Genomic DNA, 27,284 nt, shown 5'->3' with positions numbered 1-27,284 from the left:
ACGCAAATAAACTGTCAAATAAAGAACTAATTTGTGTCTTGAACCACCGAAAATAGCAGCCTATGATTTTGCTTTAGGTTCTTTCATTGGAATGTACCAAAAATTAATCCTAATCAACTGCTAAATCAAAACTTTTCCAGTATCATTATTATTATTGTCATCTATTGAATCAAATACGAAACATAAAATCATTATTTTATCTGAAATTATTACTAAAATCATTATTATTATTATTACTACGAGAAAAAAACCAAACGGTGCACAATTGAGTAAGTTACATAATCTGATAATTATTATTATATTATAATGTCGTTACTGCTAGGGATGATGGTTATTTTTGGGTTTACCCACTTGCCGACCTCTATACCATGTAAACCACAAGAGAGTCTCAGTGGGATGAAGGCTTTTACGGCTAACGGTTAAAATTTTGGCATTTAACGGCAAACGGTTAGCCCAAAATGGCACATTCTGGGAGAGGAAAAAATTTTTACAGTTAACTTCAATTACTACGAGCGGTTATGTTTTTTGGTCGTTTTACGGCTATCGGTTTACCCCACTGAGACCCTCTTGCAAAGTGCAATAACTTTTTGTTACAAAGTATAACAAGTTTTATTACAAAGTGCGACGATTTTATTTCTTATCGCAGGCTTATGATGAAGGCGACATCTTTCCGATCTGGGGAGAATGTCTGGGCTTAGAGTTGCTTTCAATGCTAATTGCTGGGAGAGATTTTCGAAAGGGGCAACTGAACCAAGAATTTTTCAGCAATGTCGATGCAAAATATGTCGGCCTGAAATTAATTCTTCCTAGAGGTCGGTATTATGCAATCCAACCCGCTTTAGGGGTGTGTCCTGATTTTGATTCTAATAGAGTTGATTCAGCACTTATTCTGCTTTGCGTTCATTATTCTATCGGTCTTCTTTAGTCTAACCTCTGAAGAACGTTACACATCTGTTTTATTAGTTATGCTAATAATAATGTCAGCAATCAGTAAATGTATCCTCAATCATAGCAGCACCAATATTTTTTGTAAAAAAGTTGGATTCAATTTCCTGAGACATTCCGAAAGTTTTAGCTTGCAGATTAACCCTTTGAGCATTTTTTAAACTCTCCCTGTAAGTTCAATATTTTTGTACTTCAAACGAACTCGTAGCAATTTACTTAGCTCCCGTTCTGGTGGCTATCTGACCACTGAAAAATAACCCATGTATAAATAGGTATCTTTGAACTTTACAGATTATATTATGGGGTTAACCTTTAGCCGTAAAAGAGCAAAACTAATGAACCGTTAGCCGTAAAATGGCTAAAATGTTAACCTGCTTTTAGCCGTAAAAGCCAGCACCCCACTGAGGCCCTCTTTCAAAACACTCTGTATATTAGATTTGCAGCAGAGGGTGACCACAGTTCGTTCGAGCTGTCAAATAGACACAAATATTAGAGCGACCCCTACGGATACAACGTATTTTCTTTCGGTAGATTACAAAACAACTTCTTTGTGGAAATTTGCTCTAAGAAACGTTGTGAAATTCCTACAGAATAACAATGCAACATTCAACAACTACAAGTGGGCCATTACCCCACAGGTTAGTCAAAATATATTACTTGCATTCTTCAAAGAGGAATCGTAGCAACTATTATAATTATTATTTAAACTTTGCTTTTTTTTGCACAATTCATTGTGAAGTTTTAAGGGATCGGCCATTATTTCACTTGTACCTGAGGCTGGAATGGAAATTCTCCTTGTCAGCACCTTGGGAAATGTATAGAGAACAGTGAAGAGAATATGCATCGTGATCAGAGGGTGTTATGGGATGAGTCTTTACGCTCTAACATGTTTCAGTTTATACATTGACCAACACTACTCTGTTCTTTTGCGCCAGAATTATCGCAAGTACAGACGCCTGAATGCCTTTTTTAGAATTGTCTCTACCAGCAAAGATCGCAAAGACGTTGAATTTATTTCAACTTTGGAAGGTAGGAATCAAAAGTATGAGGAACCCAAAATAAGGAACTCAATTCTTATAAACTCATTGAAAATTTGTAAATAACTGTAACATTACAATTCTTATCTAATTACTCAATCGCAAAGTTTTTACGTGGCGTGTTTTGTGGCAAAAAAAAAAAAACTAAATGAATAAATGAAAAAATAAGAAGAGCTTCTTTATCAAATGCTTTGGTAAATATAAATGGTTTACCTTATTCTCAGGTAAGCGCTACCCAGTCTACCTTCTCCAATGGCACCCGGCTAACTCCCAGTTTGAATGGCGTAGATATCTGGACATTAATCACTCGCTTGCAGAAGTTGTGGCAGGCCAGTATTTCGCAAATTTCCTCGTTCAAAAAGGTGAGCTTGAGAGTAGGTCTTAGTTCCTTTCCCTTTACAAAAAAATAACCATAACTTGCAGATAAAATTGCGACCGTTGGCTGCTATGATGATCCTCTGACGAAAAACTCAGCAATCTATTCACACAAAAGGGTGCATCAAAATGCAGAAATGGAGCAAAAAAAAGAAAAATTTCAGGCAACATTCTCTTCTATTCAAAGCATATGATTCACGACGAGAAAAAGCTTCCTTACACACAGGGGATCCGTGACGAAGTAACATGACCCTCAACCGGCATATCACGCAACATGTCATAACGAACAACGAATTACATTTGAACTCTTCATTATATTTTCCCGCTTGTTTTGCTAATAATCAAATTAAGTTGGAATCATTCTTTATATCGTATAGTGTGTAAATTTTGTAGCACCGTAAACTGATGAGAGTACTTCGATCTAGACATTTTCTGTTCCGAGCTTGTAAGATGACGCAAAAAGATACTTTGGCTTTACTTCCGCGGGATAACCAGGACAGACTTTCTCCTTACAATGTCAATATAATATCAAGCAGACAAGTGATGAGCCTAAAAAAAGAACATTATCAATAGGGGGGATAATTAGCTGATCCAATACCAAATTCCCCAAACCTAGCACCATTAGAATTGTATGGCAGACTGTAAGACGAAATTGTTAATAAAATCGTTAATTGTAATCATGATTGTAATTTCTATCTGTTCTCTGCAGCGCGCCACAGCACTCATAGATTCTCCAGTGAAGAAGAAGAAAGAGCTTCTTTGATTTATAACTACAAACCAACTGATGTACAAGACTACTTGCCTTTTGCACAAGCTTACTTTTTTTAAGGTCACTTAACGACCTGCAGGAATCCTGTTTAGAAAAGAACACTTCAAAGAACACCAGGCGACTAAACCGAACCGCAACTACCTCCAACAAAACTTAACAAAAACTTTTTCCTATCTATGTATTTTTTTCCACATAAGTTAAACAATACAATAGCAAACAGAGAATATGAATTTGTGAAATACTTATGATGTAATTATTCATTTTTATTTTCCCTCATTCTGGCTGAGATGACTCTTGCAAAATTAAGTTTATTTTGGATAACCTTCTAAATTAAACTGACTATAAGTACAACACACCTACCAGACACTCGCACACTTTTCCCAGAGAATACGTGCGCGCGTTTCGTGGTTGTTTCTCTCGGAGGTGGGGGTGGGGGGGGAGGGGGAGAGGTAGATAGAACAATTATTGATGTGCTCTCTTTATATAGATTTGTGCATCTCATTTTTCTTCGCCCTAGCGAGGACAACTCGTAAATGGATATTTCTGAGTTATCACTGAGATCTCCGCCAATGGGAATGACTGATTTAAGAAACTTCAAGTCGATCCCCTCAGGAACATATGAGTTGAATTTGGGATTTTGTCACTTACTGTGATCTTTCTTTCTTCTAGAATAGACACATACAAAATGATCCAAATCGACCATATTTATAATCGAGAAAGCTACCTTTTAAGCCCTCTACTGACAGAACTGTCTCGAAAGATCCGCGAAGCCAGCACATCACCCACTTTGCACAATGCCTCTCGACAAGATATCCACACTTGATTTTCTTCTGGAACGTTAAATGGAGTAACGACATTTGTTGTTGTTTTTAATCGTTTGGTGTCAGACCAGATTTTTCGAAACAAGAGCTGATGGCCAGGGAATTTCAATTGCGTTTTCTTAGTTCAAATTCAGAGTAAATGGGTTACGAATCATGAGTGGACAAATATAATGTATAATTTTAAATTTGAAATTGCGTATTTTTGTATTTGCTTCAAAGAGCCGTAGACTTGGAATATGTTGAACAGCCGTAAAAGAGTACGAAGGGCCGCCCCAAATGGGTGACTGCAACCGACCAACAGTGGAATCAATCACATGTAAACTGAACGACTTTTAAATGCTAGGACGGGATTCACGAAAATGATCATTCAAGCAATATACTGCACTTTCAATCGGTTTCCCGGCTTAATTAACGTTGCAGACTGTTCAAAGAACATGGAACGAGAAGTGTGAATCACTAGCAGTTGGCGAGCGATTTGCAAAGTAATGTAGTGCCCCATCCCAAGTGAGCTCAGCCCACTCACCCCACTCCCCCTGTATATCGTAGTGCGTTACGTTTCCCTTAACAGTTCGAGTACTGAGGATTCCACTGAGCTTCGAAAAAAAATTAACCTGATTTCAAAGTACTGTCTTGAATCTGGTGATTAAACATGAAACCTTTAAATCCTCAAATTGAGGAACTAAGAAAACATACCAAGGGTTCGTATTCTTTCCAATCAGTAAAGTTCCAGGACTTTTTTACAATATTCTCTCTTTATGTTTTCCATAACCTCTTGGATAGAAAAAATGGTTTCACGGATGAACGCGATCATATACATTCGATTGCAGTGAATCTTCGTTATTACTCTGGCAACATCGGCAGGAAACATTTTACGACTACTAGGTTGTTGGTAAGTTTATTCAAGACCGTCTGTTACCATTATAAATGAATAAAGGCTGATAGTTTCTAAAGAAAAGTTTGGGGCTGCGTCGGTGGGGGTAACGAAATAATTTGAATATATCAACAAAGTTGAAATAGTAAATTGGCCACCGTTACGATTATAAAAGCTGACGTTTCGAGCGTTAGTCCTTCGTCGGAGCGAATAGAGGAATTGTGGGTTGTGTGTCCTTTTAAAGGCAGAAAATGGAGCTACGTGATTGGTGGGAACATGGCAACGAGAAAAACACGAACAAATTAGTGGAATGAAAAGTGTTCGTTGATACCTGTGGGATTTAGACTTCCGGCTTGAAAGATGAGTTTTTGTTCAAGAGTTTTACGGCTTTCTGTGCTACCTAAGTGTAAGGAAAGACCGCAGATTGCCATATGTTGCTTAGAATGATTAGGTTACCATTATAGCTTTTCCAGCTGCACCATACTTTCAGTCTTTTTTCGACGGGAACGCTATTAAATCAGGGGAAAATAGCTTAACAAATACAGCCTTACCTGTAAGAACAAAAATTCGATATGATTTCCTAGTAGAAGGAGATCATCCTTAGTGGCCTTCTTGCGGAGCTCAAGGAGACAAGGAATTAGTAGTCAGCACCTAGTTCCAACAGTTACTTACTCTGAATTTCTTGTAATAATCGATGTAATCCTAATCAGAAAAGCCATAGAACATACTTGTTTGTTTGTGATCTTCTACAACTGAGGCGTTTACCATTTGAACACTGCATATCATTGCACAAATACAAGCTAAAACCGTGGCCCCCAAAATATTTTTCTCACCTTGCCTTTCACGTGTTAAATTTTTCACAAAGTTTTCACAACTTCGCCTGTTCCTGTTCGTAAGTCCGGCCAAGCCTTTACGGTCATCGGCTCCTGTAACTTTGGCTTATAAATTCAGGTGTTTAGTCATACTTGTAAAACTCCCTGAAGAAGTCTACGACAGTTAGACAAAACGCGTAGGAAAATACAAGAAGTTTTACAACTACTGTTCGCAGAAGTGCTGCTCACCAGTCTATAATTAAAAAATTGTTCAAGTCAATACTAGAAGAAGCCTCGTGGCGAACAAAACTGGTGATAGTCGCTTCGGACCAAAACGTCGCCGATGTTCAGCCTTGTTTGATCCAGAGCTACCAGGTCCAGTAAGCAGTTCCTCCAGACTCGACCCCACTATCGAAACCATAAACCATCCTCCGAAAGACAGTTCGAATGCGAGCAGATGCCGAGAAAGCCTACTCCTCTCTCTAAGCTAGAATCAAATTTTTAGAGACTCACGCGGGCCAAGGTATAACTCCATCTGGTCTTAGGATCAAGAGAATCCAAGCCAAAGGTCATAATGTCGACGAGCTTCAAGCCAAATTTGACGATATTGTTCGCGAGGCAGAATTGAAGCTGTTGGAAGCTTCTAAAGATCATCTCTGCGCTGAAGTAAAAGTCCATCAGGAGGCTGTTCGTTCCACTACTGCCAATATTGAAGGGACGATTGCGCGATGGAAGGTTGAGCTCCGGAAAACCGATATTTCGGAAGATCAAGCTAGCAGCCTCTGTGTCGCCGCTTCAGCCTTCGCTGAAGATCTTTCTAAAGACAGTGCAGTCTCTGGAGTAGAATTTTAATTTAAGTCACGTTTTACGTCAGTTAGGAGAATTAACATTCAGTAAGATTATAGATGTGTTAAATATCAGGAGCTCATTAAGTAATGGGCTCCTGTAAACATGAATTAATTTTTCAAAACTTTGTAAACGAATCCCAAAGTTTCTTTGGGCATGTCCTCGGCTGCATACAGAGGTAAAGTCTGTTTGGGCCAGCAGATCCATTTCCCAGCTTTTTCTAGCCTCGACATCATTTCCTGATAATCTCCTTAGTCTTCCTCCCAAATGTTGAAACAGAGGAGATCATCTGGGAAAAAAATCGACATTAGGATTAAGTTATCTCTTGGAAGGTTTTTATCTTGAGAAGTTTCCATCCTTTCTGGTAATTTTCCATACATGGATTCTCTCATTCATATAGCTTTTTTTTACCCTGTAACCTCCCCCGCCATACAAGAAAAAGGTGAAGCCGAGAACAAAATCTTATCAAGTAGAAGGCGAGATCTTGCTATCACAAGAAATTCCTTTAACGAATTTGTAAACTTCTCACTTTAGTAGAAAGAAAAGAGATTCGAGTCAGATTCCAGCTTAAAAAATTAAAAAAAAAAATAGATATAAAAACAAACAAAGAAAAAGAAACAAGCAAAATAAAAACTTAAGAATGACTTATACACGTTTTTCCTTTTTTTTCAATCCTGCTATCTCGTCAATCTTATGACATCCTTCCTGCAAGTAATACTCTTTCATCAAAGGCCGGTTTCACCAAAGCATGATAGCGTTTCAGGTATAAGTTTCCTTAATGTTGCCCCCAGGCCATGGGTGACTTCATTAGAAATCCAGACAAATGATAAGCTTGGGGGAAATATGGCTTTTAAACATTTTTCACTTTTTCCAGTTGCTCTAGATTTACAAGAGAGCTTGAGTCATGCAAAGACGTTATTCAGCTGTTTTCTTGTTCTTCGTTGATCAAATCGTGATTGCAAGATGAGTCCATGTTGAGGTAAATGAATTCTTTCAGCTCGTTTAATTTGACGGACGTGCAAATTTCTTCACACTATTTTTCGTTTGGATTTTACATAAAATAATGCTTCGCCTTCGGGTTCTCAAGACTCAGATAATATTACACTTATTTTAACTCGTGAATACGTTGATAAGATATGACATTAATTTTAACTCGCGAATAAGTTGTTTGGAGATGGAGAGGTACGATGTTGGAAGAACTGATTATCTTTATGAAAATTAATAGGTTAGCATTTCACCCCACCGCTTGAATGAGCTAGAAAAGTAGACTTAAAAGAGGATTAAATCCTACATTTGAGGGTCTCCATGGCCATGGGACCGTAAGACGTAAATTAGCCATTTGGCGTAAAATTTGCCAATTTAACCTGTAGTCGTGATAAAAATTGACCGTTAAACGTTTTCTGATAACCACGATGAAAATATATTAACCGTTAGCCTAACGGCGGCCGTAAATTGGCCAAACTGAAGCCGTCAACCCATTGGGAACCTCACGTTTGCAAGGTTGGGAGGTGAAGTAGGTTTATTCAAAATTTCCGATTTTACTTTATATTGAGAAACTCTTTTGCGTGAAATATCTGTTAACTACTAGAACCCCACGTAATATTATATCACAACGAGAGATTACATCCTATCAATGCATGTGGCTATATTTTTTTGTTTGTAGAGAATCCTGTTCAAAAGATTACCGAACGTTGCGTTAAATGGAGCTAGAGGTTTACTTATTAAATGACGGGGCTATTCCTGAATCTTCTTTTGTAATGATAGTCTGTACATGTGAAAGGAGTATGGCAAGCAATTATACTAAGAGTTGGATTTATGCAACCAGGTCGCAAGAGGCATTAAGAACATTAATTACAAATTCTGATATCCACAAAAGAGAGTTTCGATATTCCACATTTAACTTGATTTTTTAAAATAAAACTCGGAAAACACTTGATCGGTAGAAAGCCTCGAGTGTGTGGAATAATGTAATGGATAATTTATGGAAAAAAATACGCAATATCAAAAGAGATGGACTCAAAACGTTCTTCGTCGTTCCTTTCATGGTCATAATTTGCGTCCTCGAGCAACGGGCTTCCTGCACGCTTATAGCTTTATCTTTTTTTCCCTTCAATAACTTTCTTAAAATGTCAGCAAGTAAATTAAACATGGCGGCTCAATAGAATCGCACGATTGTTATCTAAAAAGGTGTATTAAAACGGTATAAAACTATACAGCTTTTACATAATGGATTCTAGGCCTTCTAACAACGATATCCATAACATCCATAGGCCCTCTGAGTCTGAAAAAATAAGTCGACAGAAAAAAAAAAACACCAGAAGGAAGATTGCAAAAGGAAAGATTGCATGCTCAGATATCGATGTTGGCGAGTTCTATTTTATGACGCGATGTTTTGTGACTAAAAAGAGAGATCATTCAATTGAAATTCATCGCGTTTCCTTCGGTAGAGTTTCTTAAGATTTAGTGGAGCGTTTGACATGCTGCGCCCTTCCCAATGTCAATTAATGAAAATATTTATAAGATCAATTCTAAATTAGAGACAAAAGACAAACTTTTGCAGAAACGAAAGTAATAATTGTAGTAATCCCAATTTTTTTCGATTTTAAAATGATTGGTAAAACAAATGTTACATATAGTGGAAAATGAGGAAAATTTCACCAAAGCAAATTGAAGAAAACTAAAAAAAAAAAGCAAATTACCATTACTCATCACCCTCATTTGTGGCCTTACAGCTCAAGAATGAAAACCTCTTATGTCAATACACCCTTATCACGCAGCACCGTTTTGGATTCCGTGCCGTACCAAATCGAGGCTGGACGGGCATTGTGTTTCGCGTGTTTGGCATATTTCTATACAATTCACTATGGCTGAGAGAGTAGCTTCTGTTACGTGGTCGAAATCTCTTAAGAATATTCCTTATTTTGATTCAACTCGTCGAGAAATGGCTCGAGAAAGATGTAAAGGTCCCAAAGAAAGTAATAACCCGTGGTTACATCAATTTCTACGAAGGCTACATCTTTGATATCGACGAGTTGTTCTGAGGTTGTTGTTGATGCCTCAAGTCTGGATGAAGATGGAAATATTTCATTCGAACAGTTGGGTGATTCACGCCATTCATACCATTTTTACAGATATCGTATTGTTCTTATCTTTTATTTATGCCCGGATTCGTTAATCAAAAACTTCCAACGAAGTAAAAAAGTGATGAAATGAAGCTTTAGAAACCATGACTCGTAGCGTGTCCACGTTGTTACACATCCGCGTTCGCACCTTTCCTTTCAGTGAAAACACTAGACACAGGAGTCGTCGTGAGAGCTCGAAGCTACAAGTCACAGGGGAAGAATGAAGAGCCGTGGAGCTTGCAGATATTTATTTGACCATCTTGATTTAAACCTCGCCTTACGTACTACTAATAAATGATATTTGAGTAAAATTTTAGTGTTTTAATTTCGGGCAGTTTTTAGTAATTTTCTGTCGTGTAGTTCAAGTTTGTTGTAATTCAAGTTTTATTTTTCATTATAACGCGAATAAACGAGGGCCGGAGAATCTCATTTAATACATATTACAAAATCCGAGTTAATAAAAACAAACAAAATATTGCCATGAGCGTTTGACAGCTTCAGCCAAAAGTAAAAGACTAGTAGATTCCTTAAATGACTAGTGTTCTGGATACGAAAAAAGTAGGTATTTCGCAAAACGTGTAGTGGCTTTGTTTTCAATCGAAAGCAAAACTTCGGTCGCTCGTAATACGCGCGTCTGACCACTCGCCAGTCACAGCTCCGGATTCTTATCTCAAAATCTAGCCCTTCATCTCGCTTTAGAGCGGCAATCCATTTCGATGTCAATAAAGAATTAGAAGGAAAGTTGAAAAAAGATAAATTCTCGCTCCTCTGATTTCTCTTGTCATTTGTACAGAAGTTAACAGAGCAATGATCCTGAGCCATGCTCACTTGTCATATATCCCCACTGTAAACACTAGTGTAACACAAACTTTATGCCCGTCCAGCCTCGATTTGGTGCTTCACGCAATCCAAGATGGCGCTAAGTGATAAAGGTGTATATTAACCACAGAAAACAGTAATACTACCCTTGTTTATTACTATTTGGAAACTTTTAGTGACCTTGAAGGCAGAAAACGAAATATATTCCATAGAAAACATAACGCTCGCGCGAGCGTGGCTTAAGGTGACTATAAGGAGCCATCTTAAGTCACAAAGTAGGAAATGTTTTTCCTTTTTTGTTTTAGTTAATGATAGGATATTTATCTTTAAATATTTAACGGTCTAATGCATACAGCTTGTGATTTTTGTAATACTTGGTTCATAGTGAGGGCCACGAATTCATCAGAGCTTTTACTACTATCAAACATAATCCTCTTTGGATAAGGCCTATACTTCCTTCCTTCCTTCCTTCCTTCCTATCGTCTCATATTCCGTCATCACGTGGCACAAACAACAATTCCACACGAAAGGATTCATTCATTTGTACTCTGTAAAACTATGTCAAAATAATTCAGCTTTCACATCGAATTTCCAGTAAGCACAGTGTTAGCTCGGTTCAATGAAAACACTTTTCGAGGGCTACATTTGCTCTCATTTCTCCTTTTCGCTCTTTGATCAATGTTTGGGATCTAATTTCTCCCCAGTGTATCACCTTTTAATCAAACCTTTAGGTCACGAGAATAACGGAATTGATCACCAACGAAAGAGGCTCTTGATTGTTAAACAAATTCTCCTTGTCAGAACCTGAGGAAATGTATGGAGATCAGTTTGGAGAATATGCATACTGATGTTAGGGTGTTGGGGGTTAATACTAAAACACTGTTCACTCCCAGGCGCGTAGCGTCCTCTACGCATATACGCACGCGCGTACTTGAAGTGACCATAAAAATTTGAAAACAATGTTGTGTTTGCGCCAAGTTTGCTCAAAATAAGGGATTAGACGTTTTGTTCGTTGCTTGTGTTCACACAACTATTTCAAACAAGAAATAAAGAGCGCTGTATTTTTCGCTCAGTTTACTTAGGTTTCTAGATCATATATACTTGCGCTTACATGAAAAAATGACCACTTTACGCGCCTGACTTCCTCCACGAACTTCACGCTCCTTTGAAGTTTGTTTACATGACCGAAAACCTGCCTAGCAGTTGAAGGGATGGTCAAAGTCCCAGGCTGCAGCATTTGCTTAGAATATTTACATAACTCCTGAAAGGCACAGGTAGAACGAGTAAGGAAGATCCAAATACTCATTAATAATTCATGAGCTCAACGAGCTATCCGTGTTTTAAAAACCGGCAAAACACTGTCAGACTAAAAAGCCAGGGGGCGGCATTTGATTTCAGTCTCAGGGGAGAGCGGGGATGATTGTAGTTTGCTTCATTGATATTCGCTATAAAAAATTTCGTCCTTATTAGTATTTTTTACATAAAGAATACTAAAAAGGATGAAGTTTTCTAAAACATCCATAATGAAGTGAAATAATGTAATGTCCCACAAGATGTTTTCTTCTCCCTCCTTGATTCCCTCTCGTTCCGCTTTCTTTGACTTGTTAGCAGCACCTTCCAAATTCGCTTCATCTCAGCATCCAACGCCCGCCTAAAACTGAAGAAAGTGAACAAATTTAGAACGTTTAGTGAAAGTAAACTTTCAAAAGCCAATTCGAACAAAATGCATACCTGTTATCTATCTTGCCCATAGACATGACTGCAGTTCCCTGATTACAATTCTCTAAATAACGCTGTATACCAAAATAGATACTACAAAGCGTTCGTGAAGGTAAGTTTCTCCCGTGTCTTTGCATACTTCCATGATGAATTTCGTCAGCCAAAAGTTTAGAGACTCTGCCAACGAGTCGCAAATGTTCGTTTCCAAATCTTGAATTTGAGAAGTTCTCACAGCAAATCCGCCTTCTTCCTCACAGGCTTTCTTATTTGTCCCTCGCGCCTGCCACTTACCAAAAATCTTCATTGCCCATCTATTTACCGAACGGGTCGACTTTGGGACAGCAGTTTTCAATATTTCACTTTCTTCCTCTGCTGTTTTTGGCTCACAAAACATTTGGTTCGAAGCCATGTGATTTTTGGTGTGTCAAACTGTTCATACAGTCCCAAAACCACACAATGATAACTCTCACAATAATTTCAAAGGCGACTCCACGTAATGCGTGCTAGCATCTCCAAATTCATTTGTGCAACACGAAATTAAAATTATTACACTAGTAATCTAAACCAAAAAATTATCGCACAAGTACACTAAACAAACAAGTTCGCATATTCCCTAGAGATGTTCACTTTTGAAGCCGTTCAATAAACTCGCGGGTCGTGTTTTATCGGGTTATAAAAGATATTACTAGATTTGATATTAATACAATTAAAAATCATGAATATCAGGAAATAAAAAAGAATGGGTTGGCTTTAGGGCTAAGACCCACTTTATATGTGCACGATCCTTCGCAGTAAAGCACTATTTAAGCAATAGTGAAAATCAGACCCGAAAAAAGTTCAGGCCTGAACGGGATTCGAACCACTGACCTCTGCGATACTAATGCAGCGCTCTACCAATTGAGCTAACAAGCCAACTGGGAGCAGGCCATCAAATTAATTCGACATAAACCAGTAGATGATAAATCAGACAACAAACATATGAAATACATATATATGAACTGCGGTTATGAAACGTATATGTGCACGATCCTTCGCAGTAAAGCACTATTTGATGGCCTGCTCCCAGTTGGCTTGTTAGCTCAATTGGTAGAGCGCTGCACTAGTATCGCAGAGGTCAGTGGTTTGAATCCCGTACAAGCCTGAATTTTTTTTTTTTCAGGTCTGATTTTCACTATTGCTTAAATAGTGCTTTACTGCGAAGGATCGTGCACATATACGTTTCATAACCGCAGTTCATATATATGTATTTCATATATTTGTTGTAAGACCCACTTTGTTATTCCTTAGAAGAAGATTTCAAAATATATTTCAAAAGAGACCGGAAGAGTTGTAAATAAGAAGAACATTAATGCAATAACAGTTAGGCAGTTTGATTTATTTGACAATTTTTTTAAGTTTAACATTAAGTCTTTACAACAGCATTATAACTGTTGTTAAAGATCAATTAAAAGAATTAGTTTCCATTACAATTCTTGGTGAGTTAAGTTTAACTGCCATAGCGCATGTTTCTCAATTCTTTAAAACTTTGTAAACGAACCCCACACTTTCTTGGGGCAGGCCTTTGATTGCATAGAAAGGTAGAGATTGTTTGAACATAAAGATCCACTTCCCAGCTTTCTCCAGCCCTGCCATCTTTTCCTTGTAGTCTCCGATCTGATTTACCTGAATATTGAAACAGAGGAAGCCATCTGCAAAGAATTTAACACCAGGAATAAGATATTTTGTAAGGTTTTATCCTGAAGAGTTTCCATCATTGCATTAAGTCCTTCCAAGTATTTGAAACGTTCATAGATTTAATCAACCCGCAACATCTCTTTACAACATGATCAGTGCATTATTCAACCAAAGGTGAAGAGGTCGCTTTCCTTTTGAGCTTCAAAAAAGCAAATAACCAATTAAGTAGGAAAGAGTAGATTCTTAACTTTTTTCCTTATCAGCAATCCCGTTATCTCCACAATCCTTCTTCAGAGACTTAAACAAAGTTTGAAATTTGAGGTTTATTGTCCCCATACTCGAAGATCTTTTTTTACGGCGTATAAAAGACTTAAAATACTGTGAGCAAGTTTCTTAAACCGCACTGAGATGCGTTGGAGCTGAAAATGACTATTTAGGGTCAAGTCCGATAACGAGCAACAGACAGACTGTTTACGTGGTTCAAATACACTTACGTCCTCGTAAACTCTTAGCCTCAGTTATGAAGAACCTACCGGTTCGAACCATTCTAATAATTTCCGCGAAACTGGAAGGACCAATTCGCCCCTGAACAAGTGACCCACCACAAACTAAAGCATCGAATTGCCCGGTTTCAATCTCAGGTATCGGCTTCCTACACAAAGACGCGCAGATGAAATCCTTATAGATATTTTTCGTCTTTGCTTCGTTTAACATCTTAGGTGAGATGTCCAATGCAGATATGTTGGTGTATTCGAGTTTCTTGAGCTCAATTCCCATCAGCCCTGTTCCAGCTGCAGCGTCAATGATTTTGATCTGATCCTTTTGCTTGTCCTGGAAAACTTGCTTGAAGGCGTTATGAAAATATTCGATAAGTGGCTTGTGATAAGCAACGCGAGCCGCCAATTGCTCCTACATGATGAAGAAGTTCAAGCTTGTTATGGGGCGAGACGATCTATAATTACGACATAATTCTTGTGTCTCCAATGAGCGATGAAATATATCTACCAATGAGGTCTATAATTCTATCAGATTAGGGGGAATAATAATAATAATAATAATAATAATAATAATAATAATAATAATAAAGAGTATTTCTATAGCGTACAACTCCAATAAATTGCTCGTGGCGCTTTACAACAAATAAAAATAAATTATAAACAAACTACATTTACTAACATTCACGAACAAAAATTTTAAAACGATAAGTTTTCAAAACGCTTTTAAAAATGTCAACAGAAGAACTCCTACGTATTGAAAGAGGCAAAGAGTTCCACAATCTAAGAGCACATACTGCAAACGATCGATCTCCATAAGTTCCCATTTTTGAAGGTCTACAAGGTCGCCATTACTAACAGATCGGAAAGAATAAGAGCTCCTACGATAAGTTAAAAGATCAGACAAATACGACGGGGCCTTACCATTAAAAGATTCATAAACTAAAAGAAGAATCTTAAAGACAATACGATGCCTGATGGGAAGCCGATGCAGATCAATTAAAGTCGGAGTAATATGATCGAACTTCCGAGTCATACAAACTAGACGCGCAGCAGAGTTCTGAACAGATTGTAATTTAGCAATAGGGAACTTAAGAAGTCCATAAAGTAGAGAGTTACAATAGTCAAGTTTCGAGGTGGAAAAAGTATGAACAACCATTTCAGTGGTTTCGCAGGTCAAATACTTTCTAATTCTCGAAATATTTCTAAGAAATATTTTAAAAGGAACACTTGCAAAGATCAGAAATACGTGATTTAAAAGATATAGTATCATCGAAGACAACACCAAGATTGGAAGCGCCTTTCACTGGAGCAACATCAACATCCCCAACACGGAGACAGGACAGCGACGGACGGGAACGATAACTGGAATGAATAACCAATAATTCAGTCTTGTCTTGATTAAGTTTCAATTCATTGAAAACCATCCACCGGCAAATGTCATTAATACAAGCCTCGAATCAGTACTTTTTTAAGACTAAACTTTGTTTAGCGATTCTCATGAATATGGATATGATCTTAGTCACTGGTTCTGTGTTTATTGACCTGGCAAAGGCTTTCGACACAGTTGACCATGACATTTTGCTCAGAAGATTAGAGTATTATGGTTTATGTGACGAAAGCCTTCCATGGTTTAAGAACTACTTCACGGGAAGAAAGCAGTTCGTGCACATTGATTCTCAATCATCTAAAGAGCTTACCATAACTTCTGGAGTGCCGTAAGGGTTCATCCTTGGACCCCTGTTATTCATTGTCTACATTAATGATTTACCACGTTGTGTCAAACACTGTTCTGTAAATATGTACGCTGACGACACAGTTTTATATCTTGCTAGCCAAACAGTAGATAATTTAACTTTTTACATTAACCAAGATCTTCAGTGTCTATCTGAATGGCTAGAAGACAACAATCTCGTTCTTAATGTTTCAAAAACTAAGTGTGTACTATTTACATCTCGAAGGCATAAAGAGCGCGATTCTATTTTAAATCTTGATCTTCTCGGAAAGTCCATATCTTGTGAAACTACTTTTAAATACCTAGGCGTGGTCTTCGACAATTTTATGACTTGAAAGGCTCACGTGGACTATGTGTGCAAAAAGGTGGCGTCAAGAGTTAGTATTCTGGGCCGTATTAGAAGTTTCGTCACAAAAGAGGCGGCAACACTTGTTCATAATGCTTTAATTCTTCTCTTATTTGATTACTGTGACATTGCCCGGAGTAACCTTCTACAGCAAGATATAGATCGACTACAGCGCTTACAAAATAGATCTGCACGGATTATTACACGTTGCTCTCGCTCATCTGAAGCAATAGAGCAGCTGCAATGGCCGAATCTTTTCAGTAGACTTGTTTTTCTCTGTCTTCACTCATTAGTTCCTAGTTACTCTTCATCATATTTTACCAGATTTTCGAATATTCACAACTATTCCACTATGCAAAGTATGAGGCTATCCCTACCAAAAGTAAAACAAAATTTTGGGAAAAGGACCTTTCTTTTTATTGGCGCAGAAATTTTTAATAAACTCCCTTTAAACATTGTAAAGAGTGAAAACATTCTAACTTTCTGCCGCCGAGCAAGATACTTCTTTTTATCTTAACTTTGATATTTCATCTACTATTTTAGGTCTTAATTGTGTTTTAGCTTTGTAGTCTTAGGCTGTAATGTAGTTTTAAAATTCTAGTCATACATATATATATATAGATCAAAGGACTAATGAACACGCGTGATATGTGGCATAAAAAGGCGATGAAAACCAACGACAAATTGCACTGGAATGCTTATCGCTTTTTCCGTCAGGAGGTCAAACATGAAATCAAGCTTGCCGAAAAAGAACATGTTCGTTCTGAAATCTCAAAATCGAATGGAAACTCCAACTCGATTTGGAAAATTCTTAACCGTTGTCTTCCCAAGAAAAACGCTCCATTAGCCGCTGTTGAAAATCCACTCCTTCTGGCAAATAAATTCAATGAATTTTATGCTAATGTGGGAAAAGTGACAGCTTTGAAAGCCACGGACCTTGCTGAAGAACATAATCTCAACTCCCGAGACACTGAGGGAATTCATCCGTGTGAATCCATTCGCAGCTCTGGTCAAAATACCTTGTTTATGTTTCGTTCCATCACTACGGGCGATGTGCAGAAGATTATTATGAGTATACCGTCTAACAAAGCTCCCGGTTGCGACAAAGTAAATGCAAAAATTCTGAAAGATAGTTTACCAGTTATTGCTCCCATCATAACTAGTCTTATAAATGACTCCTTTTCTTTGGGCAGTTTTCCACTACAATGGAAGAAAGCAGAAATCGTTCCAATCATTAAATCAGGCGACAGTGAGGAACCTGCCAACACAAGACCAATTTCACTACTACCCATTTTATCTAAAGTATGCGAAAGAGCAGCTCACTCGCAACTAGTCAACTTCCTTGACTCAAACAATATAATATATCAAATGCAAAGCGGAAACAGAAAATATCACTCAACCGAGACCTCATTACTATATTTCACAGACGAACTACTAAATAACATGGATCACAGAAAGATGTCGGTTATAGTTCTCTTGGATATGTCCAAAGCTTTTGATAGCATTCGACATGACTTGATGTTGCGAAAACTTCGCAACGTTGGTTTATCGGAAATAGCTTGTACCTGGTTTGAGAGTTATTTGACACAACGTCAACAAGTTGTAAAGATTCAGGATACCTTGTCCAGCCCTCTACCCTTAACAGTCGGAGTACCGCAAGGATCCATCCTGGGCCCAGTATTGTTTACATTATATGTAAATGATCTCTTTCGAGTTCCAAAACACTGCAAACCTCTGGGCTATGTGGATGACACAAAAATTTTCCTCGGGTTCCCCTCAAACAAACTTCAAGACGTTATCTCTGCTGTAAACGAAGATCTCGAAGAAATATTGAGTTGGTGTTGTAGAAATTCGCTGCTCATCAACCCTGATAAAACAAAACTTCTCTATGTGGGCGTCCCCCAACTAATGAGAACTTTACCTGCCACTCTTCCAAGTGCCACAATATTGGAACTGAAATCAAACCTGTGACCGTAGTTAAGGACCTGGGAGTGCACATTGATTGCCATCTTAACTTTAATGAGCACATCACTAAAACGGTATCTGACTGTATGTTTAAATTAACGAGAGTCAATAGGATAAAACATTTACTGGATCGAAGCACTCTGATATACCTCATAAATGCTTTCGTCTTTTGCAAACTTTTTTATTGTTCGACAGTTTGGAGCAACACAAGTAATAAGAATATCAAAAAACTTCAGTTAGTCCAGAACTATGCTTGCAGGATCGTGACTGGCTTGAAAAAGTACGATCACATCACAGAGGCACTGAAGTCCCTTAAATGGCTTAACGTAAAGAAAAAACTACTTTTTAATGACTTAGTCATGGTTTATAAATGCATCAACAACTTGACTCCTAACTATCTCTGTGAACGATTTAAACAACGTTCCGAAATTCACCAAAGGGATACCAGACAGAAGAGCGAGCTTACGTTGCCCAAGTGCAGGATCGCGGCTGGGCAAAGGGCTTTTGCCTTCCGTGGGGCTAAAAGTTATAATTTTTTACCTAAATTTATCAGAGACACAGATAGCCTAAGTGGTTTTAAAAAGAAAATTTTTAAGAATATTCTTAATTCGTAACATGTGACTTTAGTATTTATTTAGTATTTAGTTTATTTATTTAGTATTTAGTATTTATGACTTTAGACGTTTTTATGACTTAATATCTTATATTCATGTATGGCGGAAGAGCCCCCAGGGGGGAGCTATGCAATAAAGTATGTATGTATGTATATATAATTGAAAATCTTGACGTAAATTATTTTATAAGACAGGGCCCCTATGGATACCAGCCTTAGTGCTGAATGGGCTGCCCCGTGTGAATAAAGCTTTACTTTACTAGCAATGAACATGAACATTCTAAGCTTCCGTTTATGCCTCTCTTCCTCTTGCGCAGGCGCATCCATGCACTCGTAACACAACTATGACGTAACTTCGTATAATGTAACACAACTATAGCAAAAGAAAGTCACGATATAACAATTAGCTTACCAATTTTGAAATTAAAACAATAAAACTATTTTGTTGGCTAAGACCCGTACTATCATACCCTAAATAAAGATCTAGAATTATTGTAGGAGACCCATACAGTAAGCGGAACTTCTGAGAAACAAGACCCTCAATTCTGGATAAGAAAATCCAGTGGGTCAAACAATGCACCACTTCGTCTCCACCGCTGGAAGAGCAAAATACTCTTATCATTATATCATTTCTATTGTCTATTGTTAGCTAAGACCCGTACTATCATACCCTAAATGAAGATCTAGGATTATTGCAGCAGACCCATACAATAAGCAGAACTTCTGAGAAACAAAACCCTGAATTCTGGATAAAGAATCTAATGGGTCAAACCATAGTTAATTGAGGGGACTGGTTATGAAGCTCGGCGAAGAACAAAGGAGAGAACAAAGGCGCCTGAGTTTATGTTGCTTTAGCCCGTCACGTGACATTGACCGTGCACATTCCAAAACAACATGGCGGACGTGAACGATCTCTTTTTATTCGGAGACGATTTCGATGCCATTATTGATATACTAGAGGCTGAAGAAGTTGTGCAAGAGCAATTTAGTGAAGCAGTAAATGAAGTAAGATATAACAGTGTTTGATAATTCTTTATAAGGGCAACTTTGGACTTATAAAGCGGGTCAGTTCTAATCTCGAAATATATGTGCTTTCGTGAATAGGTCCAAAACAGCCGACTAATCTGCGACCTTTGCAAGAAAACGTACAAGAGCAAGGGAGGTCTGAAAAGGCACACATCCCTAAAGCACCAAGAAGACTCTGCGAGACAGGATGAAGAAAAAAGCAAGACTTTTACGGCAGAAATCTTGGCAAATATGGTCGACGAAGTGAAGCTCAAACTCGCTGATAACAAGGTTTTCCCAAAAGGCTTAAGGGACGAGCTTAGATCGTATGTTTTTGTAAAACTTGGGGAACAAACATTGGAATTGTGTGAACTCCGAAAGACTTATGAAGGTTTAGTTAAAAATGGAGATGCTGAAAAGTTCTACACAAAGTTCTGCTCAGCTGTGCCACTGAATGCCATGAAGTATTTCGAGGGATTGTCACGAAATGCAGCTACACTGCTATCTACCAAAGTTGCTGATCGTATGTTATCATACAGTAAAGAGAAGGCTGCTACGAGTACTCCTAATTTAGAAGCTACAAATGTTCCATTATTAGAGCAAGAAATGGCTGGGCTGCAATACCTTGGAGGTTATGTGCTTCATAAGTTACATAACAAGCATGTCAATTCAAAGATCTCTAAATCAGCAGAAAGTGAACAAGCGATTTCTTTACTGAAGGCTGGGAAATGTAAAGATGAGGCTGAAAATGTTAAAGACACTCAGCAACTCATTAACTGTTTGAATCGTGGGGGTTTGTGGAGTATCACAAAAAGTGCTCAAACAATATTTTTAAGAACAGAAAACTATTTTAGGGCTGCCACAGCAAAGTCTGGCTTACAGAGTATTGACATCAACAGTATCATAATGAAGTCTATTAATGATGTTGCAACAGTTTCAGCATACAACACATTGGTGTCTGATTCTGAACTGGTCATCTGTAAGAATGTTGGCAAGGACGTATTACAAAATATTGTTAGCTTATTTGTGAGAGTACGTTCCTCTTCTTTTGCCAAAGATGTGATACAGAAACATAAAATGAAAGCAAAGCAAGTTAAGGCTAAAGCACTTCGCAAGGAAATCACGAGAGCCAGTAACGATTGTGGAAAAGAAAGACAACCTTAGATCAGTTTTAAAATTTTTGAATAATATTGAATTGTTAAAGTTGCTGTTATCTTACACGGCATGTGTTGAATGTAAATACCCTATCATGATGTATAACATAGTCAATAACTATGGACTGATCAAGCACCAAAATAATTTAATATGACAAACACAGGTTTCAAGCTTTGGATATTTTATTCTGAATCTTCAATAATATATATATATATTTAACAGTTATTACTGCTACCATATAATGCAACTGATATGCTTGTTTCTTTAACAATTACAAAGAGGCATTCACCATTCAAGTTAAACAAACCACTGAATACTGCAAATTAAGACTGAATGCTAATGCAAGTATGAAAATGCAATATTTTTGAGGCAAAATTATTGCTTCAGGCTTAATAATATACCTGCAAAAATGTCTGCATGCTAATTGGCTTAGAGCATGTCAAATAATCCCAAACAGTGCAGAAAGTTGAAATTGAAATTAAATCCCCTTGTAGGTCTGATACAGTTGCGGTAGTCCTTGAGGGTACGCTGGCTCGGTAGAACGAGGATTTTACTTCTGCGTAGTTCTTCGTAGCAGGATGGCGACTTTGCAGCAAGAGATAAACAGTAGCGGATTATCATCGGATGATACCTCATCATAAATACGTTTGATTTCATCTTCGGTCGTTTCCTTGGTTAGATTTGCTGTTTTTTCTCCAAAAAGCTCTTTTAGGGTGTCTTTGTCCATTCTATACAAAGCACCAAAATGCAAAATATCAAGCTCAATTGTCCATAAAGGCTTGTAATAATTGCTATTCAACCGTGCGTGAATGTCTACTACCTCAGGCTGAAGGTCCTCTTAGTGGCTCATCCGATTTTTTAGCTAACTTGTGGTCTTGTAATGGAAAGTTCTACAGACACTACATGTTTTAAATTGACGTAATTTACATTTAATCTTTACTTCCGCTTAAAATCACTAAAATGTCTGGAAACAGTCATTATCAAGCAAGAATGACAGCATAATCAATCAAGATAAGACTGGCCGAAACGAGATCAACGGAGCCCAGTAAAGGTGCTTATCAGTGGTTGCCAACGTTTGTTTTCACTCTGCAAAATTACCTTATGTTTGTGAGAACCAAGTTTTGCGAGCCATGAATAGTTATAATATGAAAGTGATGCGATCGTCCGGGTGAGTATAATTCTGAGAAGAACTGTTGTGGGTGGTAGGGACTGACGTTTCGACAACGTTTGTGGAAGTCATCATCAGAGTCAAGACTTACTCAAGAGTCAAAACTCGTTTTTGTGAGTACATCAGGATTTGCTAGATGTAGAATCATCTCACACACAGACTTGCTGACTGAACTTGGCTTTTAGTGAAGACAAACGATTTGCAATGATATTCGGATGGAAGACCCTGGTGCACGCGATTGGATATTTGACAAATCGAAGAAATTACCTGTCAAACACATTTTTTGTAAGAACGCGAAAACAGGCCACAAACCTGAAAGCTTTAACGAAAGAATTGCAGTTGTTAATCAACTTTCTTGCGCCAAGCAGCTTTGCTCGACTTTTCAACTCTGTGTCTGATCTATGTCTGGGGCACTGTCACCTCTCCGATCGTCCTCTCCATTTAGACTTTCTTACAACTTTGCAAATTCTCCTAAGATATGGCTAAAGAGCTAAACCCCGTAGGCTCAAGTGAGATAAGTGAAAATGTTTCCTCCTCAATGTCGCCGCTTGAGGCTATTGGTGACATCAATATAAATCCAGGAAACGGCTATTATCTGTTTGATAAAGCTTGTGGATAGGGGACACTACATTTGCATGGTTTTTAGGAGGGTGTGTAGGTGTCTTGGAATTTCTGTTGGTGGAAATAGTTTGTGCGACTGTCTATCTCTGTGTGGTAATAAGCCTCCAACAGACTTTGAGGAAAAGGTAAAACTACTGTTCTGAAAAATAATCAACTGTCAATTCTTGTTTGTATACTAGGTCTTTTTTCATGGAGGGTTATATAGTGAATAACGCTCTTCCTGGTTATTCTTACATGTCAATGCTTGTTGGTATACTGATTCTTTTTTCTTGGAATTTAGTCCAGCAACATTTCCAAAATACGAGGGCTATCTACTGAATAATGCTACCCCTGAATCGTTTTTCATATTGTACATGTGGACAGAGTATAGAATGGATAAAACTTTGACGGGTGAGTCAGTATCTCTGATAGATGATATCAGGGAGCACGGCCTGTGTTTCTCACACTTTCCGTTTTTTCCAGCGATATGATGATACTTGATAAAGTGTTAATTATTTCAGCGATATCACTGTTTAGCTCTAAACTTCCCACAGACCTCGCGGAAAAATGAAATCTTTTAATCTGGAAACATCTCTACTCTCAAGGCGTTTTACTATTTGCTTTTGTTTCCATGGAATCCAGCCCTGAACATTATTGTTTTACCGATTGGTTTTCGTTGATCAAATTGTAAATGACTTCTCTGAGTTCCGATACTTCGCGTTTGTGCTAAACTTGAGCCGGGTTAGTGATTTGAGCATTATTAACATCCGCCGGTTGCCCCCCGTTTTCTCGAGGACAAGCTCTTACCTAACTGACCGGGCGGCTTGCCCACGAGGTCATAACTATAAAATGCGATTTTACTTCAATGAAAGTTACAGGCGCCATAGAATTCTGGTCTAAGTAGAAGCCATATTCAGGTGAGATGAGTTCCAGACAGTCAATCGAAGCCTGCACTTAACGGTGAACAACTTGTGCCTTGAGATTTACTTATTGAATGACGCTATTCCTGAATCTTCTTTTGTATCGATAATCTGTATATGTGAAAGGGGTATGGCAAGCCATTATAATAATAGATGGATTTATGCAACCAGGCTGCAAGAGGCATTGATTACATTAATTACAAATTCTGATATCCCGGAAAGAGAGTCTCGACATTCCAAATTTAACTTGATTTGTCTAAGAGTTATCGAAAAATCTCTTTAAATTAAATGTTCCTTAAATGTTTCTCACTGGCGCTAATCAAGTGCGTTATTTCAACGGTTCACGGTACATTTTTCGGTAGCTGGAAGCAAGGGCCTTTAAAATAAAACTTGATTAACACTCGATAGGTAGAAAGCCTCGAGTGTGTGGAATAATGTAATGTATAATTTATGGAAAAAAATAAGTAATATTAGAAGAGATCGACTCAAAACGTTCTTCGAGTCGTTCCTTTCATGGTCATAATTTGCGTCCTCGAGCAACGGGCTACCTGCCACATCTTTTTTTTTCCACCCAATAATTTTCTTAAAATGTCTGCAAGTAAAACGAACATGGCGGCTCGATAGAATCGCACGATTGTTATCTAAACAGGTGTATTAAAAGAGTAGAAAACAATACAGCTTTTACATAATGGATTCTAGACCTTCCTGCAACGATATCCATAACATCCATAGGCCCTCTAAATCTGAAAAGATAAGTCGACAGAAAAGAAAACACCGGAAGGAAGATTGCAAAAGGGTGAGATATTTGAAGTATACGCATGCTCAGAGATCGATCTTGGTGAATTCTATTTTATGACGCGATGTTTTGGGATTAAAAAGAAAGATCAGTTCGAGTGAGATTGATCACGCTTCCTTCGGTAGAATTTCTTAAGATTTAGTGGAGCGTTTGACATTCTGTGCCCTTTCTATTGTGAATTAATGAAAACATTCATAAGATCAATTCTAAATTAGAGACAGAAGGCAAAAAATTGTAGAAAGGGAAGTAGTAATAGTAGTAATCCCTATTTTTTTTCGATTTTATAATGATTGGCAGAACAAATTTTAAATATTGTGGGAAATGAGGAAGATTTCACCAAAGCAAATTGGAGAAAATTAAACTCAAAACCAAACTAGCGCTTTAGCGAGCATCTTCATTTGTGGCTTTATAGCTCCATTAAAATCTCATGCGCCCGTGTTTTAAACATCAGTGAAACATTCTCAAAGTAAAAGCCTGGGGACGGCATTTGATTTTAGTCCCGGGGGAGAGCGTGGCTGATTGTATTTTGCTTCACTGATATTCTCTGTATAAAATTTCGATATTATTAGTATTCTTTATAAAAAGAATACTAATATAAAGAATACTAATAAGGATGACGTTTTATAAAACAGCTTTAACGAAGTGAAATATTAACGCTCAAATGCCGTTTCCTAATCAATAGGGCTGCGTGGTTATTCTAAAAATAGATTTTCATACCATCCGACCCCTACATGACTCAGACAAGCATTATAATTTGAATATATCAACAAAGTTGAAATGGTAAATTGGCCACCGTTACGGTTATAAAAGCTGACGTTTCGAACGTTAGCCCTTTCACCTTCATCTTAAACTTGTGAGAAAGATTGTTGATATTTCCCTTGATAAACTGTAAATTACAACTATGACTGAAATGCAAACTCGCATTTGTTAAGAAAGGATTGCAAAATTTGTTTTGTTTTCCATTTAAAACGGAATAATGAAAGTTCACGGTTATGACAGTGGCAAAGAGAAAAAAATAAAAATTAAGCCAAGGCTTGTTCATACCTCTAGTACCTCGAAAATTATAGAAATTCGCGAAAACTGTGATGACCTATAAATTGCTGATGTCTATGAAACCCTAATTTCCGCTAAGTTTGACGCTCATGACAATCTGGAAGACGTCAAAGCAAATTCTTTTCACTCCAAATTGTTTTCACTCTTCCACTTCAAATTGCACATGAACAATTATATCGGTCAATCATGGTAAATGTGCATCGCCGAATGAGGCCTTCGATCAAGCCATCTTCTCGGAACAAGATACCATCTAGACGTTCGATGGAAAGCTTCATCTTTCGAAAAACATGGTCCAGAAGCTGGCAGATGCTGGATTGTCTCATGTTACACTACAATCTCTGTACGAGAAACTTAACATTAACGGCCTCAATGGAGTACTGGCATTGGCGCCATCTGCAAAATCAACTTGTCATCATATCTCAAATTCCGCTAGAGAATTCTCGCCGGAGTTTCTCTCCGGAGTTCACTTCCAGCTGTTGTAACGGTCAGCAGTCTGAGTCTCAAATGAAGATCCACTTTTCAAGAATGTGTAAAATCACAAAACAATGTGAATCCATCTTCAGGATGAACGATTTTTCCGCCCTGAGGGCTTTCGTGGATGAATGGCGCCGACACGGACTCATCCTCGTGAAAATGAGCCCTTGAGTCAGCGGTATCGTTTAAAACGCGTGACCGGATATAAAAGTGTGAGCTAAAATTGCAAAAACCGAAAATAAAGCTTGCTAAGTTGATGAACTAATATCTCGAAAATTAGTTCGGTGACCTACCCTGATTTTTTGTGTACAAATTATTTTCATCATTACGCGTTCCTGAAGAAAAATTAAAAAAAATTTATCTGGTGAAAATTTTTTTACATTTTAAAAAAGCATTTTCCTAAATAATTCAAGTTCTACTAGATAGTTTTTTTAAATATCACGTATACAGGTAGAGAATGTAATGATGTTTAAGAAATTTGAAATAAAAACTAGGTCACCGAGTTTTAGAAGGTCTTTTAGCACTACTGTACTGCTGCCATGGCAACAGATAATGCCTGACGAACCCCCTTAAAAGATTGCTCTAAGATAGTGTTATGCATATGTCAAGTCCTTATCCTGATGATAAGTTTGACAGTCCTGATATCTTTTACTGATTGGCACTTGCTGTTAATTGTGGAAAACCCTTTCGAGCCTCCTTAAGAGATATTGTAAGCGCTTACCAAAGTTAGAAAATTTAACACTATCAGATTGGGCTGCATGGTATGATTACTGTAGTTCAAAGCCATATGTTAAGAAAACACATGAGATTGATATTGATGGTCGTCCATTGGAAAAATATATTGATGATGAACAAAATGACGAGGATGATGAGTTTGTTAAGACAACAAACAGTAAAACAAGGAGACGTTCTAAAGCTAGGGTTTTAAGAAGTGTATGGTTTAACAAACAAAAAGAACCAGAAAAACATCATCGTGAACTTTTAGTGCTGTTTACTCCATGGAGAAACGAGGAAACTGATTTACTAGGAAACTTTGCATCATATCTATCCGATGATTTAGGAATACCATCTGTAGACAATAGTGAACCACTGACAATGAATGAATTACCAGATGATGAATAAAGGCATATGGTACATGTTGTGTCGGTCA

The 27,284-nt window shown here is 37.7% G+C and overlaps 2 protein-coding genes and 1 long non-coding RNA gene across 3 annotated transcripts; 2 read left to right on the top strand and 1 right to left on the bottom strand.

Annotated features, from left to right (window-relative positions):
* Positions 1 to 977: 977 nt before the first annotated feature.
* LOC148719253 (gamma-glutamyl hydrolase A-like) lies at positions 978 to 3,185 on the top strand. The gene is made up of 5 exons (XM_088740082.1): positions 978 to 990; positions 1,477 to 1,583; positions 1,881 to 1,974; positions 2,207 to 2,344; positions 3,067 to 3,185. Exons 1-5 carry the CDS (start codon positions 978 to 980, stop codon positions 3,183 to 3,185), a joined length of 471 nt encoding a protein of 156 aa, XP_088596208.1.
* Positions 3,186 to 7,189: 4,004 nt separating this feature from the next.
* On the top strand, positions 7,190 to 10,082 carry LOC148719252 (uncharacterized). The gene is made up of 2 exons (XR_015994002.1): positions 7,190 to 7,455; positions 8,140 to 10,082. It is a non-coding gene; the product is annotated as an uncharacterized LOC148719252 (long non-coding RNA).
* Positions 10,083 to 13,645: 3,563 nt separating this feature from the next.
* LOC148719251 (methyltransferase-like protein 27) lies at positions 13,646 to 22,157 on the bottom strand. Its single transcript, XM_088740081.1, has 3 exons — positions 21,755 to 22,157; positions 14,305 to 14,719; positions 13,646 to 13,824 (listed from the first exon to the last, which is right to left on the bottom strand). Exons 1-3 carry the CDS (start codon positions 21,848 to 21,850, stop codon positions 13,646 to 13,648), a joined length of 690 nt encoding a protein of 229 aa, XP_088596207.1. The 5' UTR covers positions 21,851 to 22,157.
* Between the last annotated feature and the right edge of the window lie 5,127 nt (positions 22,158 to 27,284).

This window comes from Stylophora pistillata, chromosome 12, assembly GCF_964205215.1.
Source record: "Stylophora pistillata chromosome 12, jaStyPist1.2, whole genome shotgun sequence".
Classification (NCBI taxonomy): domain Eukaryota; kingdom Metazoa; phylum Cnidaria; class Anthozoa; order Scleractinia; family Pocilloporidae; genus Stylophora; species Stylophora pistillata.
This window is presented reverse-complemented; position numbering and strand designations above follow the sequence as displayed.

Bases quoted from the DNA above. Each gene is read 5' to 3' on its own strand.
- LOC148719251 (XM_088740081.1), bottom strand. From the start codon at position 21,850: ATGGACAAAGACACCCTAAAAGAGCTTTTTGGAGAAAAAACAGCAAAT. The intron at 14,720-21,754 runs GTATCATCCGAT...TTCATCATGTAG, and splicing joins TCAAACGTATTTATGATGAG to GAGCAATTGGCGGCTCGCGT. The intron at 13,825-14,304 runs GTAAGTGTATTT...AATTCTTTGCAG, and splicing joins GGCTAAGAGTTTACGAGGAC to ATGGCTTCCTCTGTTTCAAT.
- LOC148719253 (XM_088740082.1), top strand. The intron at 1,584-1,880 runs GTTAGTCAAAAT...CTTTTGCGCCAG, and splicing joins AGTGGGCCATTACCCCACAG to AATTATCGCAAGTACAGACG. The intron at 1,975-2,206 runs GTAGGAATCAAA...CCTTATTCTCAG, and splicing joins ATTTATTTCAACTTTGGAAG to GTAAGCGCTACCCAGTCTAC.